This window comes from Panthera tigris, chromosome D3 (assembly GCF_018350195.1).
Source record: "Panthera tigris isolate Pti1 chromosome D3, P.tigris_Pti1_mat1.1, whole genome shotgun sequence".
In the NCBI taxonomy this organism is placed as follows: domain Eukaryota; kingdom Metazoa; phylum Chordata; class Mammalia; order Carnivora; family Felidae; genus Panthera; species Panthera tigris.
In genome coordinates this window covers 29,476,370-29,495,762 of record NC_056671.1, presented here as the reverse complement: position 1 = coordinate 29,495,762, position 19,393 = coordinate 29,476,370, and the positions used below count along the sequence as shown (strand labels likewise).

General features: G+C 41.7%; 1 protein-coding gene across 1 annotated transcript in view; it reads right to left on the bottom strand.

Annotated features, from left to right (window-relative positions):
* Positions 1-19,336, bottom strand: part of PI4KA (phosphatidylinositol 4-kinase alpha) — a 113,542-nt gene extending 94,206 nt beyond the window's left edge. Inside the window, exons 1-2 of the mRNA XM_007091068.2 lie at positions 19,045-19,336; positions 3,452-3,568 (exon numbers count right to left, since the gene is read on the bottom strand). Coding sequence (XP_007091130.2) covers positions 3,452-3,568; positions 19,045-19,236 — 309 coding nt within the window. The 5' untranslated portion in view covers positions 19,237-19,336. The remainder of the gene's footprint in view (positions 1-3,451; positions 3,569-19,044) is intronic.
* Positions 19,337-19,393: the final 57 nt, after the last annotated feature.

Here is a 19,393-nt window from a genome sequence, read left to right as displayed (position 1 = left end):
TCTTTCTCTCTCAAAAAAAAAAAAAAAAAAAAAGAAAATAGAAAAAAGAAAAAGAAATGAAAACATGACTCCAAATTCTGTGACACTCCAACTGAAAGGTGGAGTCAAATTCACTTCCTCTAGAAAATGGGCTGCCTTAGTGACTTGCTTCTGGTGTTTTTAGAAAGTACAGCTGATCCTCGAACAACAAGGGTTTGAAGTACACGGGTCCACTTATATATGGCTTTTTTACAGTATTGTAAATGTATTTTCTCTTCCTTATGGTTTTCTTAATAACATTTTCTTTTCTCTAGTTTATTGTTTTCAGTAAGGCTTCTGGTCAATAGTAGGCTATTAATAGTTAAATTTTGGGAGAATCAAAATTATATGTGGATTTTTCAATGGCACAGGGGGTCAGTGCCCCTAAACCCTACATTATTCAAGGGTCAGCTGTGGTATAAATGAGACTGACTTCCTAGGTTACGTTAAAAAAGCAGTGCAGCATCCATCTGCCTTTCTTTCAGGACACATGCCCTTGGGACGCAGACATTATGTTGTGACAGACAGACAGGGGCGCCTGGGTGGCTCAGTCGGTTGAGCATCTGACTTCGGCTCAGGTCATGATCTCGCAGTTTGTGGTTTCGAGCCCCACATCGGGCTCTGTGCTACCAGCTCAGAGCCTGCAGCCTACTTCAGATTCTGTGTCTCCCTCTCTTGCTGCCCTTCCCCTACTCGCACTCTGTCTCTCTCTCAAAAATAAATAAACGTTAAACATTTAAAAAAAAAATTTTAAGAAGGGGCGCCTGGTGGCTCAGTTGGTTGAGCACCCAACTTCAGCTCAGGTAGTGATCTGGGTTCATGAGTTCAAGTCCTACGTCAGGCTCTGTGCTGACAGAGCCTGGAGCTTGGTTTGGATTCTGTGTCTCCCTCTTTCTCTGCCTCTCTGCTGCTCACACACACACTCTCTCTCTCAAAAATAAATTAAAAAAAAAAGTGATATAGCCCAGGCCACACGGAAAGGTCATGTACATAGGGGTGCCCTGGCTAAGAGCCCCAGCTTAGGTCCCAGCAACAGCCAGGATCCATGCCCACACATGTGCATGAACGAGTCTTCTCAGGTGATTCCAGCCTCTAGCTTTCAAGCCCACCATGTGACACTGAATGGAGCAGAGACAAATGACTCTTCTGAGCTCTAATTAAATTGCAGATTCATGAGAAAAAAATAAATAAACAAATCTGTTGTATTAAGCCACCAAGTTTTGGGGTAGTTTGTTACACCATAATAAATAACCATGACAAATAGAGAACTTTCTTTTCCAAATGCAAAACTTTTCCTCTGAATCACATAAAGGAGTTGGTTACATCTGTCCAGGATCCCAGTGTACTAATAAGCACAAAACTCTGAAGGATGTGCACGGCCAGGCTCCCTGCAGAGGAAGTGACCCCAGGTGTTCTCCCCTGTATAACCTGTTATGGCTTTTGTAGCATGTGGTAGTAAACTACTTCTTTTCATTTAAAAAAAAAATTTTTTTTTAATGTTCATTTATTCTTGAGAGAGACAGAGACAGAATGCAAGTAGGTTAGGGGCAGAGAGAGAGGGAGACACAGAATCCAAAACAGGCTCCAGGCTCCGAGCTGTCAGCACAGAGTCCAACGCAGGGCTCGAACTCATAAGCAGTGAGATCATGACCTCAGCCGAAGTCGGACGCTCAACCGACTGAGCCACCCAGGCACCCTGGTAGTAAACTACATCTGCTACTATGGCCACAGCAGCTGCCAGGGTGGCCCACTGACTAGACGTGGAGGCCAGTAGCACAGTCCATCCTGGATGGAGGCAGGGAATATCAACACCAGGTGAACCAAGAGAAAGCTGGTTACTAGGGCTCAGAGGGCTGGCAAAGAGTGCCGGGCTCCTTTCCTAGTGTCCATGAGGCCAACGGGATTCCTGGAAACACTGGCAGACTGTATGGCTCAAGGGACATCAGCTGCCACCCCAAGTCCTGCCAATCCTTACCAGGAACCCAAATTACACCAAAGGTAATTTGTATTCATCTCTTCTATGCCACCCTAAAAAGCCTACTACAAGTATTAGGGTCAATCTATTAAGGTCAATCTTTAGGTCAGTCTATTAAGTAAAGTTTGCCAAAGGTATTTTCAATTAATACACATTTGAACAGCAGTTTCTCATACAAATTATTTTTAAAATCATTTTCCTTGTTTATACTTAAATTTAAATAAATTTAATTTAATTTAAATAGGACTTTGCAAATAGAAAAGTAGAAATGATTTTTTCTTTTCACACTTATAAATAAATAGAAAGAATAATTAAAATGCAGTTTATGTGCATCTAATTTTGGTTTTTCATGGGGCCCTGATCAAATAACCTATTTAATTTTTTAAATATTACTCTAAAATTAAAATGCTTATTTTTTTACAAATGTATAACTATTCTGTCAAAAATATTAATCCTTGTTGAAGTAGAATTCCAGAACACATAAGCGTTTTTAGATAAATAAAAATTCAAATATCAGACATCATTTTTTTCCTAGCACAGCATGATTAAACATGGAATTAAAAGTGATTCTTGATAATGATAACAATAAATAAATAAAAGAGTCTGTATTCAGTGATTAATCATTTGCTTTAATTAGCTTTGGGAAGTACTAAAAAAACAAAAAAACAAAAAAAATGGCCACATCATTTTCTATTGGAGCCACAACACTGATTTTTAAATTACCTCTAAAGGACACAGTAACATGTACTCTAAAAGTTATATCTATCACAGTTCTTTTTTTTTAAGATTTTTTTTTTTAATTTTTAAGTAATTTCTATACCTAATGTGGGGCTCGAACTTACAACCCCAAGATCAAGAATCACATGCTTGACCAACGTAGCCAGCCAGGCGTACCTATACCTATCACAGTTCTGAAAAAGATGGTATTATGTCAAAATTATCTCAAAGAACCCTATCTTTTCACAAAGAAAAAAAATGGTTACTCTGAGTTTGACCGATAAATGTTTGACCTTAGATTAAAAATCAAGTCTACCCTGGAAGGCACACAATTATTTCACAAGCATTTTAACTAACTTTCTGGCAAAACACAACAATCAAAATCCATATACATATATATATATAGATATATACATACATATATATATATATACATACATATATATATACACACATATATGTGTGTGTGTATATATATATATATATATATATATATATAAACTTAATATATTCACACAATTCAAAAAACAAAATTTCCTAAGAAGGTATACATTAACTAAATTAATTAAATCACACACCTCAACCTGTTCCACCTACTCTGCCTCACTATCACTAACCACCTTTATTAGGTTTGTATGCATTCTTCTAGTACTGCTTCAGGTAAATATAACCAGGTACAAATTTAAATTCTAATTACATTCCCCCTTTTACAGAAACACTTTTAATGTAGTAAAGACGTACCTGAAGATCAGATTCAACGAGAAAAATGCCCAATGCAATCACTGCATCTCTCCGTCGTTCATCCAATTGGAAGATCCCATGGAAATCTACTGGGCACATACAAAGCAGCTTTTGGACCTAGAAAATGAGACCACCAACAACAACAACCAAAAACCCATAGATTAAAAAAAATATAAACCCACATTCAGAATATAAGATATGAACAACAGCATAAACACCAATGAGTCTATATAACCAGTAAGTCATTCTTTTCCAATTCAAAGGTCATAAAAAGATCATTTCCAGCTTCTGAAATGATCACGCACATGCTCCCAAAACATATATGCACTGAGAAGCTTGGACCAAGGGTTAAAATGATGTACACACAGAGGAAGTAAAGCACAAGAGCCAATGTCTGCATTTCAGAGTCAGAATAATCACAGATCTCCACTACTCAGTGGTACTCAAAAGCACTTTACCCAAACCTACCTACAGTCGCAATGCCTCCCATACTGTTCATTAAAAGATTAAATGTGGGGGAGGGGGGAGATGAAATGTGGGTAAAGCACTTAGGGCAGTGCATAATACATACTATGCAATTAATAAACAATATCTGTTGTTACTGGATATGCCATAAGAGTGGCTAGCAGAAGCAGATAGGCAGTAAATCAGCAATTTATTGAATATATGGAAAACTTAGAATTATTTTCAAAACAGTAAATACCTGACATAAAGGAACTAAAAATCTGGATTTGTTATGAATAGGAAAATAGGTGATGCCTATTCACCTTGAAAATCCCTGCCATAAGAACGCTTGAGCAGAGCATTCAGACACATCAGGAGGCCTCAACTTTGCTGTTTTGTTATGGAACCAATGAGAAGTCATTCACTGACATTCATACAGTTTCTTGGGATATTCTAACGGCAAAGGAGATCAAGTGCAACGCTTGAGATTTGCTTTGAAAATTATCAATTATCATTGCAAGTTAAAAAAAGAAAGCATAGGGGCGCCTGGGTGGCTTGGTTGGTTGGGCGTCCGACTTCGGCTCAGGTCATGATCTCACGATCTGTGAGTTTGAGCCCCGTGTCGGGCTCTGTGCTGACAGCTCAGAGCCTGGAGCCTGTTTCAGATTCTGTGTCTCCCTCTCTCTCTGCCCCTCCCCTGTTCATGCTCTGTCTCTCTCTGTCTCAAAAATAAATAAACGTTAAAAAAATTTTTTTTTAATTAAAAAAAAAAAAAGAAAGCATATTTTAAAAGGGCAAATACACAAGCCAGAAAGAGAAGCACCTTCTAACTTGAAGAGAAGTAACGTTCTTTGTCTTAGTAATCTTTCTCTTAGGAATGATTGTAAAGAAATAATTAGAGATCTAAAGCATTCTGGCAGAGGCTGCTGGAGAGACAATACAATGGGAAAGAGAAAGCAGGGATGCCCAGAAGTCCAAGTTCAGGTAGAGACTGGGAGCCTGGCTTGTACTCTAATAGCAATGCAAAGCCAAAGCCAAGGAGACAGTCTCACAACTTCTTTAACTCCAACATCTTAATATCAGTGAATCAACTCCTATTTGTTTTTTAAATATTTTATTTTTAAGTAATCTGTGGGGCTCAAACTTACAACCCCGAGATCAAGAGTTGCACACTCCACCGACTGAACCAGCCAGGTACCCTAAAATAACTCCTATTTAACTACAACTCCCCCTCCCCGCCCCAGTAACTACAATTTCCCCAGGAGTCTCAAACCAAGTAGGAAAGTTTCAGCCCTGACAAAGACACCTGTGACTGCACACAGGCACGGCAAAGACTGAAGCAGGTACCACATGAAACGAGACCCAGGAATATAAAGTTTAATCTCACAAAATGGTCTTGAAAATATTTCACAGCTCTGTGTAAATAAAAATCAAACTTATTAAATTACTTCATTAACAACAACAACAACAACAAAAATCACACAAAAAATGGAAGGTGAGCTTTTCTTTTCATTGAGCATAATTTCTCTAAAGACATCCAGAATACATGATGCAAGTTCAACTACTTCACTGAGATGATGCTCACTTGGATTTCAGACCTGAAGACCTCTCACAACTCCCAAATGTAAGCAGAATCAGAGATGGAGAGCTGAAAGAAGTTGCACACTCATCTGCCAAGTCTCCCCTTTCAGGCAGATCATGTGTAATCCTATCTTTGTTTAATAGGTTAGGCAACTAGGCCCAGACAGGTTAAGTACAATCTTAGACAATAGGCTCTTAACTAGATCCTCTCTGACTTTTGTCTCTCCCTACTCCAATATAACTACTCCCAGCTCATGCACCTTCAACAGCTTCCCACCCCAGTGAACACTCAATGCACACTCCCAACCTGGCAATGAAGGTCCTTCCCAATTTGCCCCAAACACCCGGGCCCTGAATACCGAGCTCACTTCTCCCTACCTGGCCTTTCCATGGTTTTCACCCATCTGCAACATTTCATTCAACCTGCCTTATCTCACCTATAAAAATTCTATCCATCCTTCCAAGATCCTGTCTCCCATTTCTCAAAGCTTTCTCAGACCCCAGTAATGTGCTAAGATCTTTCCCATCACACCTCTCAATACCCCACCAAGAATAACGTAATTTTCTTGACATAATTATCTTTTTAAAAGTCTTATTTCAGAGTTACTTGTATACTTATCTTCCATTCACTGCAGACAGGACTGTGTTCGCCTCATCACTGCCCCCCACATCACTGTATCCAATGCACCCTACACGTTCCAGAAACTTAACAACTATTTAGTGGAATTAAAGGGGCTGAAGTCACAGGGATTTAATGAGATAGGAAGGAAAGTAAAAAGAAAGAGGACCACTGGAACCCAGCCATCCTACTGTAGGGCTTAACTATGTGGTGTCATTTGTCATATAACCAGTACTGGGCACAGTGCTGGCATGCAATTGGCACTGAACAAATATTTGCTGCATCATTAAATGAACGGGGGGATGGATGGAAGAATAATCAGGTTAAGTCATGTATAATATGTAGTCACACTCTCACAATCTTTACAATCCAGCCAGAGTTATACAACCAATAAAAAGGCCACAACTAGTGAATAATGCAGGTCAGAAACTAAATGATGAGGGCCCCTAAAAGCCTGGCACCAGGTCTAGGCTCTGATGCAAAATGCTCTTGGACACTGGGACTCTTGTAGGGGGAAAAAAAGTGAGGACTTGAACCCGGGTCCTACAGAAGTCATCACATATCAGACAAGGGAAAATCAGTTCTGCTGGGTGCCAGTCTCCAAATACTAATAGTCAATAGTTATTGAACATTGATCACATGTGAGGTGCTGGTTTGTATTTATCTAATCCTCACAATAGTGCACTATTTATTATCTTCATTCTATGGATGAAGAAACTGAGACACAGAGAGGTCAAAGTTCTAATGCAGAATAAAGCATTAATGCTGCAATTTAAAAGAATGAAAAGAGGGGTGCCTGGGTGGCTCTGTTGGTTAAGTGTCCGACTTCGGCTCAAGTCATGACCTCACAGTTCATGTGTTTGAGCTGTGCTGACAGCTCAGAGCCTGGAGCCTGCTTCGGATTCTGTATCTCCCTCCCTCTCTGCCCCTCCCCTGCTTGCAGTCTGTCTGTCTCTCTCTCAAAAATAAACATTAAATTTTTTCTTAATTTAAAAAATGAAAAGAAAAAACACTGATTTTCTTTCAGAATTTTACAATCAACTAAAAAGTTGGTTGTTTTTAGGGGGTAAAGGGGAGTAGATCCTGCATTATTAAAGGTTGTTAAGCTCAAAATCTGACAGTGGTGGCCATTTACAAAAAGGATCCAAAGGGGCTCTGGGCAACACTTTGAGGAAGTTGATAAGTCAATGGACGACCAGGAGGCAACAAAGGTAACTCACTTAGACTTTGCTAAGAACTCTTGACAATACTTTAACCGAAGGCTATTAAAGGAGAAAGACCACAAGGTGAATTTAGACTGCCAAGGTAAAGAAATGCCAAACCAAGGAGAAAACAAGGTGCCCCCACAAGTCTGAACCACTGGGCAGAGAGAACTGCAGATGAAAAGTCAAAACATAACAGTGGGTGTAGGTAAAATATTTAGGTCAAAATAAACCTACCAATAATAGCATTACATGTTGGATAATTAATGAGTTTTTAAAAGAATACAACTTTTGTTATCTGAAACCTCTGGGAATAGTCTTTATAGAGAAACAAAATTCCCTGAGAACAAGAGATTAAGCTTTAAGTATTAGTGGCAGTGTTTCGTTAAATCTGTTTTTTTTTTTTTTTAATTTTTTTTTTAAACGTTTATTTATTTTTGAGATAGGGAGAGACAGAGCATGAACGGGGGAGGGTCAGAGAGAGAGGGAGACAGAATCTGAAACAGGCTCCAGGCTCTGAGCAGTCAGCACAGAGCCCGACGCAGGGCTCGAACTCCCGGACCGCAAGATCGTGACCTGAGCCGAAGTCGGACGCTTAACCGACTGAGCCACCCAGGCGCCCCGGTTAAATCTGTTTTTTAAAAATCCCCCCCCCCTTTTTTAGTTTATTTTATTGGAGGAGGAGGGGCAGAGAGAGAGGGAGAGAGAATCTCAAGCAGGCTCCGTGCATGATCCCACAAATCACAAAATCATGACCTGAACCGAGATCAAGAATCAGATGCTTATTTGACTGAGCCACCCAGGTGACCTGTTAAATCCGGGTGTTTTTTTTTAAGTTTATTTATTTATTTTGAAAGAGAGAGAAAGAAAGCAAGCACGAGCAGGGGAGGGGTAGAGAGAGAGGAAGGGAGAGAATCCCAAGCAGGCTCTGTACTGTCAGCACAGAGCCCAATGCAGGGCTCCGACCCATGAACTGCAAGATCATGACCTGAGCCAAAATCAAAAGCCAGACACTTAACTGACTGAGACACTCAGGCACACCTAAATCTGATTTTTAGTTGTCTTTCTCAAATGCACTATCCCCATCTATGGAGAACACTGAACATAAGCTAACATTTCCTAAGTGACTGAGAGCTATCATGATAACAGTGATTATAACAAGATTCACATGGGGCTGCAGATGCATGTGGAACAGCACCTGCTCCTACAAGCAGTCCTGGATGAGGGTTTCATTAAAGATGTTCTGTTGGCTGTGATCAATTAACATGGCTTTCTACAACATCCAACACAAGTAGAACTCCATGAGCCTTTACACACAACGAATGAGTCTCCGTTTCTTGAGCCCAGCTCATGTGCTTGGCAGAGTACAGCACATACAAATGCATGTCTCTGATTCCTGACACATCGTTTCACCAGGCAATGATCAGGGGAGCTGTACGGAGTTGTGATTTTCATTCCAACTCTAGCACTTCTTATCTAAGTGACCCAAGGTAACTGACAAAACCTATCTGAACATTTTGACTTTGTATTTCCTTCTGTAAAAGGTGGACAAAACAGCAAGTGTGTGTATATATATAAATCCACAGAATCTTGCTAATGTCTTAAAATTATGCCAAGGGACGCCTGGGTGGCTTAGTCAGTTGAGCGTCCGACTTTGGCTCAGGTCATGATCTCACAGCTCATGAGTTCGAGCCCCGTCTCGGGCTCTGTGCTGACAGGTTGGAGCCTGGAGCCTGCTTTGGATTCCGTGTCTCCCTCTCTCTCTGCCCCTAACCCACTCGTATCCTATCTCTGTCTCTCTCAAAAACAAATAAACATTAAAAAAATAAAATAAAATAAAATAAAATAAAATAAAATAAAATAAAATAAAATAAAATAATAAAACTATGCCAATATTGATTAAGTCTTCTCCCCCAAGTCTCAGTTTTCTCTAATGTAAAAGGATGACCAGATAGTTTTTTTGCAATGTCTGCTCTAGCAATAAAATCTTGTGATCCAAGAACTTCTGCCTGTAGCCATGAGAGATTAATAGGATCTGGATTTACCTTCCTGCCATAAAACAACTAGGAAAATGGACAAATACATGAAACCACTGATTTCATACACTGGACAAGGAGCACAGGACTATAATACCTGAGAGACAGAGGAAACAAAGTGAGCCCTATGACTGCCTGGTTTTCTGCCAAAAGACATATCTCAGACCACGGAACAGGAAAGGACATCCCAGTCATGCAGGTCTAAGTGGAGGACATCCCAGTCATGCAGGTCTAAGTGGAGGAGATAGAAGTAAGAATACAGGAAGTCTAAAGCAGGTGGAAATTCTGAAGAGGAGAAAGCTAAACAAAAAAATCTCCAGAAATCATAGCAAGAGTTCCCTTGAATTTTTGATGAATACTAACACACACTAGTATAGGTGATATTCCAAGAAGTTGGAAAAGAACAACCAGGGAACTGCGTACTGAATAGTTCTCAGAGTTCATATATAGCTGAGAAGAGTCTGAGTTACTCCCAGCCAGAGTGGAAAGCCCTCAAAGCATTCAGTAGAAACCTCAAAAGGGCCATACCTTAGCAGTGGAGTTAAACTATCCCTGTAGCAAAAGCTAATATAGACCTGCCCTAGCAAAGTTTTAAATTAGCTTTGTAAAATTAGCTTTGTAGCTTTCCTGTTTCTGTGGTCTGAGATATGTCTTTTGGCAGAAAACCAGGCAGTCATAGGGCTCACTTTGTTTCTTCCGTCTCTCAGGTATTATAGTCCCGTGTTCCTTGTCAGTGTATGAAATCAGTGGTTTTATATATTTGTCCATTTTCCTAGTTGTTTTATGGCAGGAAGGTAAATCCAGATCATTATTCGCTCAGAAAAAGCATCTGAAAAAATTCCACACTTCTTCATGATAAAAACACTCAACAAACTAGAAATAGAACTTCCTCAACTTGAAAAAGGGCATCTATAAAACACTCACAGCTAACATCATATTTAATGGTAAAAGGCTGAACGTTGCCCCTGAACAGGAACAAAATAAAGATGTCCACTCTCACCACTTCTATCCAGTATTGTCCTGGGGGTTCTAGCCAGGACAATTAGATACGAAAATGAAATAAAAGGCATTCAGATTGTAAAAAAAAAAAAAAAAAAAGTAAAACTATATTTGCAGATGACATAATCTTATATAAAGAAAAAACTAAAAACATATTAAAACTAAAAAACAAGTGCAGCAAGGTTGCAGGATACAAGATCAACGTACAAAAATCAATTGCAATTAGAGTTTCAGTTTTACAAGATGAAAGAGTTCTGAAGGTGGATGGTGGTGATGGTAGTAAAACATTATGAATGTATTCACAAAAACCATTTACTTTTGCTTCCTGGCACTTGTTAGCGTTTTCAATTGTACTTGTAATTTTTTGTTTAATGCTTGTCTATCTCCATGCCAAACTCCATGACAGAAAAACAATGTCTACTCATTCAATCCCTCTAATAGGTCCCTTCAAGGCCTGGCACACAGCAGGCACTCAAAGACTGAATGAATGAATGAACAAACGAACGAATAAACAAATGTCACCATCGTTTGTTTTTATAACAGTACATATAGCCTTGGCTGGCCTAAATCTAGGCTTCCAGACCAGCTTTACACACAGAAGTATTCAGGAAAAGAGAACAGCTTCAGCAGCAAAGATAGAGCCTCTCAGAACTAAGTGAATAAATGCAAGTGAGATCTGAGGATTTTTGCCTCAACCATGTATTTTATCACATAAACATAAATAGTGTTCTGACTGGCTTGGCAATGTTCACAAAAGGCCTTTTCCCAAAATTCCAAGATACATGAAAGAAGCAAATACAAAAACAAATAAATATATAAATAATGAGGACAATGAAGTGCACAGATAAATTTCAGCAATTTAAATCAAAGATAGGAATAGCTGCTGGTGGAAAGGACTGAAGGCAACCACATCCCCCACTAGGTACAAACTGCAAACACAGCAGAAAAGAAAATCTGCAGTAAGGAGTAAGAAATAGAATATTCTTGCTCTCTTGGGGAGTAAACAACTAGTGACATGTCAATTCCAAGACTCCCTAAGGGCATCAATATAAACAATATGGTCATAATAATCTTCTTAATGCACATTATTCTTGGCCCTGAAATATTGAAGGGCTCTTCCCTGTCTCATCAATTCAATACAAACTCTTGAGTCTGGGACTACATATGAAGCCATCTGCTTTCTTCTCCACTTACATTTCCATTCTCTAAATATACTATATTTCTGGGGCACTGGGTGTCTCAGTTGATTAAGCATGCGACTTCAGCTCAGGTCACAATCTCACAGTTTGTGGGTTCAAGCCCCACATCAGGATCTCTGCTATCAGTGTAGAGCCTGCTTCAGATCCTCTGTCCCCTACTCTCTCTCTCTGCCCCTCCCCTGCTCTTACGCGCTCTTTCTCTCAAAAATAAACATTTAACATAAACATTTTAGGGGCGCCTGGGTAGCTCAGTCGGTTAAGCGTCCAACTTCGGCTCAGGTCACCATCTCGCGGATCTGTGAGTTTGAGCCCCGCATCGGGATCTGTGCTGACAGCTCAGAGCCTGGAGCCTGCTTTGGATTCTGCGTCTCCCTCTCTCTCTGCCCCTCCCCCACTCATGCTCTGTCTCTCTGTCAAAAATAAAATAAACATTAAAAAAATTTTTAAATAAACATTTTAAAAAACTAAAAAAAAATACTCTATTTCTTTTTTTTTTTTTAACGTTTATTTATTATTGAGACACAGAAAGACACAGAGCATAAGGAGGGGAAGAGCTGAGAGATGGAGAGACACAGAATCTGAAGCAGGCTCCAGGCCCTGAGCTGTCAGCACAGAGCCCGATGTGGGGCTCAAACTCACAAACCACGAGATCATGACCTGACCCAAAGCCAGACGCTTAACCGATTGAGCCACCCAGGTGCCCCCCAAAATACTCTATTTCTACTGAACTCTATTACTGCTGTTCCTCATTTTCTTCTGTGCTTTGCTTTCTTCTATCTGAAATGACCTTCCCTTACCAACTACTCTTGGCATTTACAAACGTCCATTCCCATCACTTCCAGGCCTTCCATATTTAAAATCTCTGCCTAAAGTAACCTCCCAGCAAGTGCCCATGATGCTTTCATTTTCTTAGAGCATGTTTCACTTTTTTGCCTTCTAAATTTCCACATACCTGCCAAGACTCATGGAGAGTTCTTTGGGGGCCTGAAGAAAAAATTATCTGTACTTCCCATTCCCATGCCAACAAAGTGCAAAACAGCTAAATATCTTCACAGAGGAGTTTTATTGAAAAGCCATATGGTCCATCATCAGCTCCTTTCTGGACAACTGGCCAGCCCCCACCTATCACTACTTCTACTTGTTATAAATTATTTGAGGGTTAGGATTGTGTGCACACCTAGACCCAACTGTCAAAAGAAAAAAGATACCCAGAGCAGGCACAGCTAGAAGTCAGTACCCAAGCAACAATACCCTGAATTCAAGTTTCCACATAGCAGAAAACAAGAGCACAATGTCACACCATCATTTCTGTTTCATGGGTTTTTTGGTTAATTTGTAAAATATCACTATCTTAGAATCAAAAGAATAATGTCCCCTTTTATGCTTGCAGAGTTAGCAGGAAAAAGTAAATAAAATCCAACAACAGTGAAACTATAAACATGCACAAGGTCTCTTGCTAATGCTATCTACCATAACTAAGTATAATCCTTTGAAAAAAGTTGGGCAGTAAACATCAAGACCTATCCACATTTAACACAAGAATGTAATTCAAAATTAGACAAAATTCTAAGTGTATAAACGCACAATTTTACAAGGGAAAAACTAGACAGCCTAAACAGAGAAATCCTTAATTTTGATCTGTCAATAGAAAATATGACATGCAGCCATTAAAATAATAAATATGGGCTATTTTTGAAAAAAGCAATAAAGTGGAGTGCCTGTGTGGCTCAGATGTTTAAGCGTCTGGCTCAGCTTATGATTTCACAGTTCTTGAGTTCGAGCCCCGCTTCAGGCTCTGTGTCTCCCTCTCTCTCTGCCCCTCCCCTGCTCATGCTCTGTCTCTCTCTCAAAAATAAATATTAAAAAAAATTAAAAGAAAAAAAGAAAAAAGCGGGGCACCTGGGTGGCTCAGTCGGTTAAGCGTCCGACTTCGGCTCAGATCATGATCTTGTGGTTTGTGAGTTCAAGCTCCACATTGGGCTCTGTGCTGACAGCTCAGAGCCTGCAGCCTGCTTCGAATTCTGTGTCTCCCTTTCTCTCTGCCCCTCCCCTGCTCATTCTCTGCCTCTGTCTCTCAAAAATAAATGTTAAAAAAATTTTTTTTAAATCAAAAAGCAATAAAATGAATATAGCTAAAGACTAAAAAGGAGGCCTAAGAAATTAAAAAGCTAAAGGGTTAGTGTTATGGGCTGAATTATGTCCCCCTAAAATTCATATACTGAAGTCCTCATCTCAGGCACCTCAAAATGTGACTGTTAATTTGGAACTAGGGTCTTTATTAACACAAGGTGATTAGGGTGGGCCACTCCTATCAATCTGGCTGGGGTTCTTATAAAAAGAGATTAGGATACAGACAGGTACAAGGGAAGACTATGCGAAGACACCAAAAGACAGCCACCTACATGCCAAAAAGAAAGGCTTCAAAAGAAACCTTCATCTTGGATGTCTAGCCTCCAGAACAGTGAGAAAATAAATTTCAGTTGTTTAAATCAATGTGGTACTATGTTATGGCAGCCCTAGCAAACTAGTATAGTTAATGTGGCATGATTACAGGTAAAGACTTTTTCTTCTTCCAATTTCTTCTTAAAATATTTTACAGCTGGTTTAACAATAGTTCTAACATCATGAATTCCCTCTACTGATGCTAATTTTCTCTTCTCTTATCCTATACATGGTTGTTTTGAACATAACTTCACAAAGGAAAGGGAGCGAGGATAGAAATTTTCAGCCTCATGATGCTGAAAAAATGCCAATACCATGATTTTTCCTCCATGGCAAACCACTCTAAAGGAGTGGGTAACTATGAACTCCAGAAAGCCCAGTGTCCTGAGCATCAGGACATACATTCCTCCAAACAGAGATAAGAATTAACCAGCTCATCTTCTGGAGCACAACTGTCCACCAGGGAGGGGTCTGGCCTGTCCCTAATGCTGCAGTGCTATTTAAACACCACACTGAGTTAGCTAAGACACCTCCAGATTCTGGCAGTCTAACTGAAGAAAAGAGAGGCTATTTTAGGACATGGAAAAAGATTCTGATCAAAGCCTCCTGAGGGTGGGAAGAGAGATGGAAGGGCAAGGAATGCTGCCTACTTTTCAGCTCTGCTGGGAACTCTCCATGTCCCAGGGTTCGGGTCCATTAGTATGATACAGGCCAGGTAAGAAAAGGCAGGAACAGCTCACCCATATCCTGGATACGAGGAGTACAACCAGGCAGATCCAGGCAGAAGCTTCTTGGCAGGGGTGGCTTAATAACATTCTTAAGACAGATGAGAAAGAGGAAAGCAGAGCAAGACTAGCAGGCAAAAAGAAATCAGAGAGAGGGAGACTGGAAGCCAACCGTACATGGAGAGTCCAGTGTAGACAAGACTCTCTTCTTGTCTATTTTGTTCCTCCACCTTTCTCCCAAAGGGAGATGGCTGAGGACTGCATGGGACGTGATCCCTCTAGGACACAGATGGTGTCCTCAGAGGCAACCTGCAATCCTGAGAGTGCGCCTCAGGGCTATGGCTCTAGTCTTAGGCGCAGCCTAGCAGCAAAAGGTCAAAGCTTAGATATGGATAAGAGAATAGACACCCAGGAGTCTTGGGTTTGACTATCTGAATATGGCAGGAGTCTGGTCACCAGACCTGCGTTACAACAGTAGTTAGGGGGACTTGCAGCAAGTCTGACTTGATGCTGATCACCTGGGCAACCTCATTAAAACTGTTTCTTATTGGGGCACCTGGGTGGCTCAGTCAGTTGAGCGTCTGACTTCAGCTCAGGTCATGATCTTGCAGTTTGTGGATTCGAGCCCCACGTTGGGCTCTGTGCTGACAGCTCAGAGCCTGGAGCCTACTTTGGATTCTGTATCACCGCCTCTCTCACTCTCTGCCCCTCCCTTGCTTGCTCTCTGTATCTCCCCAAAATAAAATAAAAACATTAAAAAAAAACCAACAAAACCTGTTTCTTATTGACCTGGCCTACCAGGTCAATATTAATTAGCAGTAGATGCTCAACAAATGCTTTCTGAATGAAACAGTGAATTAAATAATTAAAAGAGAAGTAAAATCTACTTAGTAGCAATAGGCTAGGTTTCACAGCCTAGACTTGATGTAGGTGAGTGGGGTGAATAAACACCACTGTGGCATGTAGATAGACAAAGATAAGGAAAGTTATGTCATTAATGTGCCCCAAGTGCCATAAAACTATGTCAGGGCTGCCTGAATTACCAATGTCTAAAGTGAGATGTCAGGTCTAACTCATAAAACTTAGCCTTCCTCAGCTCAACCCTATCTGGACCAAGACCCATTAAGTCCTCTGCCTTCTCTTGGGTGGGGGGAGGAAGAGAAAAAAAAACAGAAACAAAAAAATGAGAGAGGTTTTTCAACATTCATCTCCCCACTTAAGTCCCCACCTTCATTATCCTGGTGGGTACTGAGAAATTCCTTTACTCTTAAGAACCTCAAGAAGATTTCCCTAGGAACACTGAAGGCTTATTGTCCATCGGTTTAAAGTCGTGGAATGTAGTAAGCAGCCATATGTTATAGGACTAAATAGTAACAACGACCCTCAGCATAATCAAGTCTTAAGATCCCAGATAAGAAAAGAAGAATCTACATATATGTGACGGAATCAGCCATCTACAGAAGCCTTCTCTAAGAAAGAAGTTATTTCAAGGTCCCCAAGACCACTCACACATATATAATCATACTCGTAGCTAAATTTTATTACAGTAAATTATATTACAGTGAATTTATCAGCAAGAGAAAAGGGCAGGTGGAATCTGGGGAAAACTGTGCATGGGCTTCTTCATGTTCTCTCCTTCCTGTAAAGGTATACACTAAGCATGCTCCCTTCTACAGCAGCAAACAATGTAGTGACCTGTGTGCTACATCTGTACCTAGGGAAGTCTAACAGAGACACAGCAACCAAGGTTTTTATTGATAGACACAAGCACTGTCTGCCTAGCAACCATTAAAATCCCTAATTCCAAGAAAGAAAGAAGGTGTTCAATATAAATCACATTAATTATACGAAGAGTCTAGGCACAGTGAACCACTCTTATCAATTAGGAAATGGAGGGAACAGTTCAAGTGCTAAGTTCCCAGATGTGAACCCAGGACTGACCTTGCAAGCAATCCCTTCTGCAGCCTCAGGCTTGCTCAGTTAACTCTTTTCAGATTTGTAAATGTTGCCAATGAGAATGAAGTATCTCCCAAACTAAGAGATGGTATTGGGGAGCTGACAATATAAAAACTGCATTTTTTTTAAATGTTTATTTATTTATTTGGGGGGGGGGAGCACATGGGAGGAGCAGGAGAGAGGAAAGACAGAATTCCAAGCAGATCCCATGATGTCAGTACAGAATCCAATGCAAGGCTTGAACCCATGAACCGTGAGATCATGACCTGAGCCAAAACCAAGAGTCAGACACTTAACCAACTGAGCTTCCCAGGCATCCCTAAAAGCTGTATTAATTAGTTATAAAATATATTGTAATTTTGATGACTGAAGCAGTTACTATAAAATACAAAGCTAACGGCGTTGTAATTACAGAATGTTCTTGTAATTATCCAAAAAGGCCGAAGAAGGCCAGTTGAGCTTAAGGTGCATTTCTCAGAATTACTGAGTGGGAATAGGTCCCCTGCTAGAACTGCAGGACTGGGCTTTTTGTTTTTTTGGTTTTTTTGATTCTTATGTTTATTTCTTTTTGAGAGAGAGAGAGAGAGAGAGAGAGAGAGAGAATCCAGAGCAGGATTCACGCTGCCAGTGCAAAGCCCAATGTGGGGCTCGAACCCATGAGCCATAAGATCATAACCTGAACAGGTCGGACGCTCAACTGATGAGCCACCCAGGTGCCCCTGCAGGACTGTCTTCTTAAAGATCACCCACTCCCCTGCAATCTCTTCTCTCTTCTTCAAGTCCAGCAAGCAAACTTCTGATAGGATTTTTGGTCCTCCTACCAAGAAGAGAATGTGCTGACTAGCTGGCATGAATTTTATTTGATAAGCCAGCACCGTGGTCCATCAGTCAGGCTCATCCAATGATAACAGTTCTTAATCATTAGGTATCCATGTGCCTGCCTTTATTTGTGTCATTTTGTTGATCCTCATAATACTCTTAACTAATACTGTCCTTATATTTTGAAGAGAAACCAAAGGATCATACTGGGGAACTGACCTACCCAGAGTCACACTCATGTAAGCAAACGATACAGGATTTAAGTCAGGTAGTCCTATCTCTAGAACTCATATTCTTTCCATTTTATTGAATTCCTCCTTCAGTCAGAAGTCAGGTTGGCATCAGTCTCCCAGGACCTGCTCACCCTGCGGTAAGTGAGAAATCAGGTTTAAGAACCCACAAAGCCAAGGAAGGAGTAGGTCACTATGACAGAGTGCCTAACACAGCATTTCAACTTCACCACTCACCAGAGCCACAAAACGACCCTGAACTGCTAGCAGCAGGCAGGTCTCCAGTCTCCCTACTCTTAGACAACAGATCTCTTTCCATCTGCCAGGAAGATGTGTGAAAAAAGAATCCCATCCCTTCAGTGCTAATACACTTTAATGAGTCTCATCACACCATGGGGGGCGGAAAGAAAGCTGACATTTACTGTTCACCTATTCTGCCCAGGCACTTTATGCTTTGAACTCATTTACTCCTCAAGAACCACTTCATTTCATACACAAGGAAACAGGCTCTGAGAATTGAAGTAACTAGCCCAAGAGGACAAACAGTGACAGTGCGGGGACCAAACAGGTCTGACTCTGATATCTCTGTTCCTTCCAACATCTGAGCCACACCTTTGAGTCGCCTTTCACCTTTCTCCCAAGGAAAAGATACCCCCAGCATAAGTTGTCCTTTCTCCTCTGAAGGAATCCTGGGTTGTTCTCTGCCTATGACAGTTCATTACCCCTTCCTGGCCACTGTCCCTTCTTCACACACCATCTTTTACCCAGTCTAACGCTCCCTCTAGACTTCACGGAAAAACAATGCGCGGATTTGCATTTTAGAAAGCACTTTCAGATTTAGAAAGCACTTTCAGATTTACCATTCCACTTGCCCTTCACAATGATGTGAAGTGGGGAAAGCAGGTGAAAGCAACTCCATTTTATGAGAAAGAAATCTCTCCAAGGTCACGGAATAAAAAGCAGAGGAAGTCGGGAGCAGAGCCCCAGGTTTTGACCCTGGTCGTTTGCTCTTCCCACTGCTTCTCACTGCCTGCCGCCCCTGCCCCTGCGATGTCACAAGGTGCTCCCTCGGCTCAAACCCCAAACCCTGGCCAGTAGCTCAAGTCCCTCGTCCGCCACCCACCCGCAACGTCCCTACCTGCCCAAGTCCTTCCAATCTTCTCTCTTCACCAGCCCCATGGGCCTCCTCACCCCGCCGGCTCCCTCCCATCACATATCCCCTCCAGTCACAGGAAGCTCGAGACCCTCTCTCGATCTCCCATAGACCCTCGCCCCGCCTCCTCGCTTCGCCACCCTAGACCGCTTCTCCTGTCAGCTCGCGGCCCAGGCGGCCAAGGCTACCTTCTCCAACGATGCCGGTCTCTGCACGGCCAGGGAGCGGGCCAATGATAGGACCGTATTGAAATAGAAGCCCCGTGAAGCGCCGGAACCGGAGCCGGAGCCAGAGCTGCCGCTGCCGCCGCCGCCGCCGCCGCCGCCGCCGCCGCCGCCGCCGCCTCCTCCTCCTCCCCGGGCCACGGCCGCCGCCATCATCGCGCGCGCGGCGGCGCTGCCGGCTGGCCTCCCGCACCCGCCTGCGAGCGACAGAACTCACGGCGCAGGCGCGGCGGCATCCGGCTTCCCCGCCACGTGACCTCTGTTGTCGACACTGGGTGGGGCGTGGCCGTGGGGCGATCCCACCGCTGGAGGG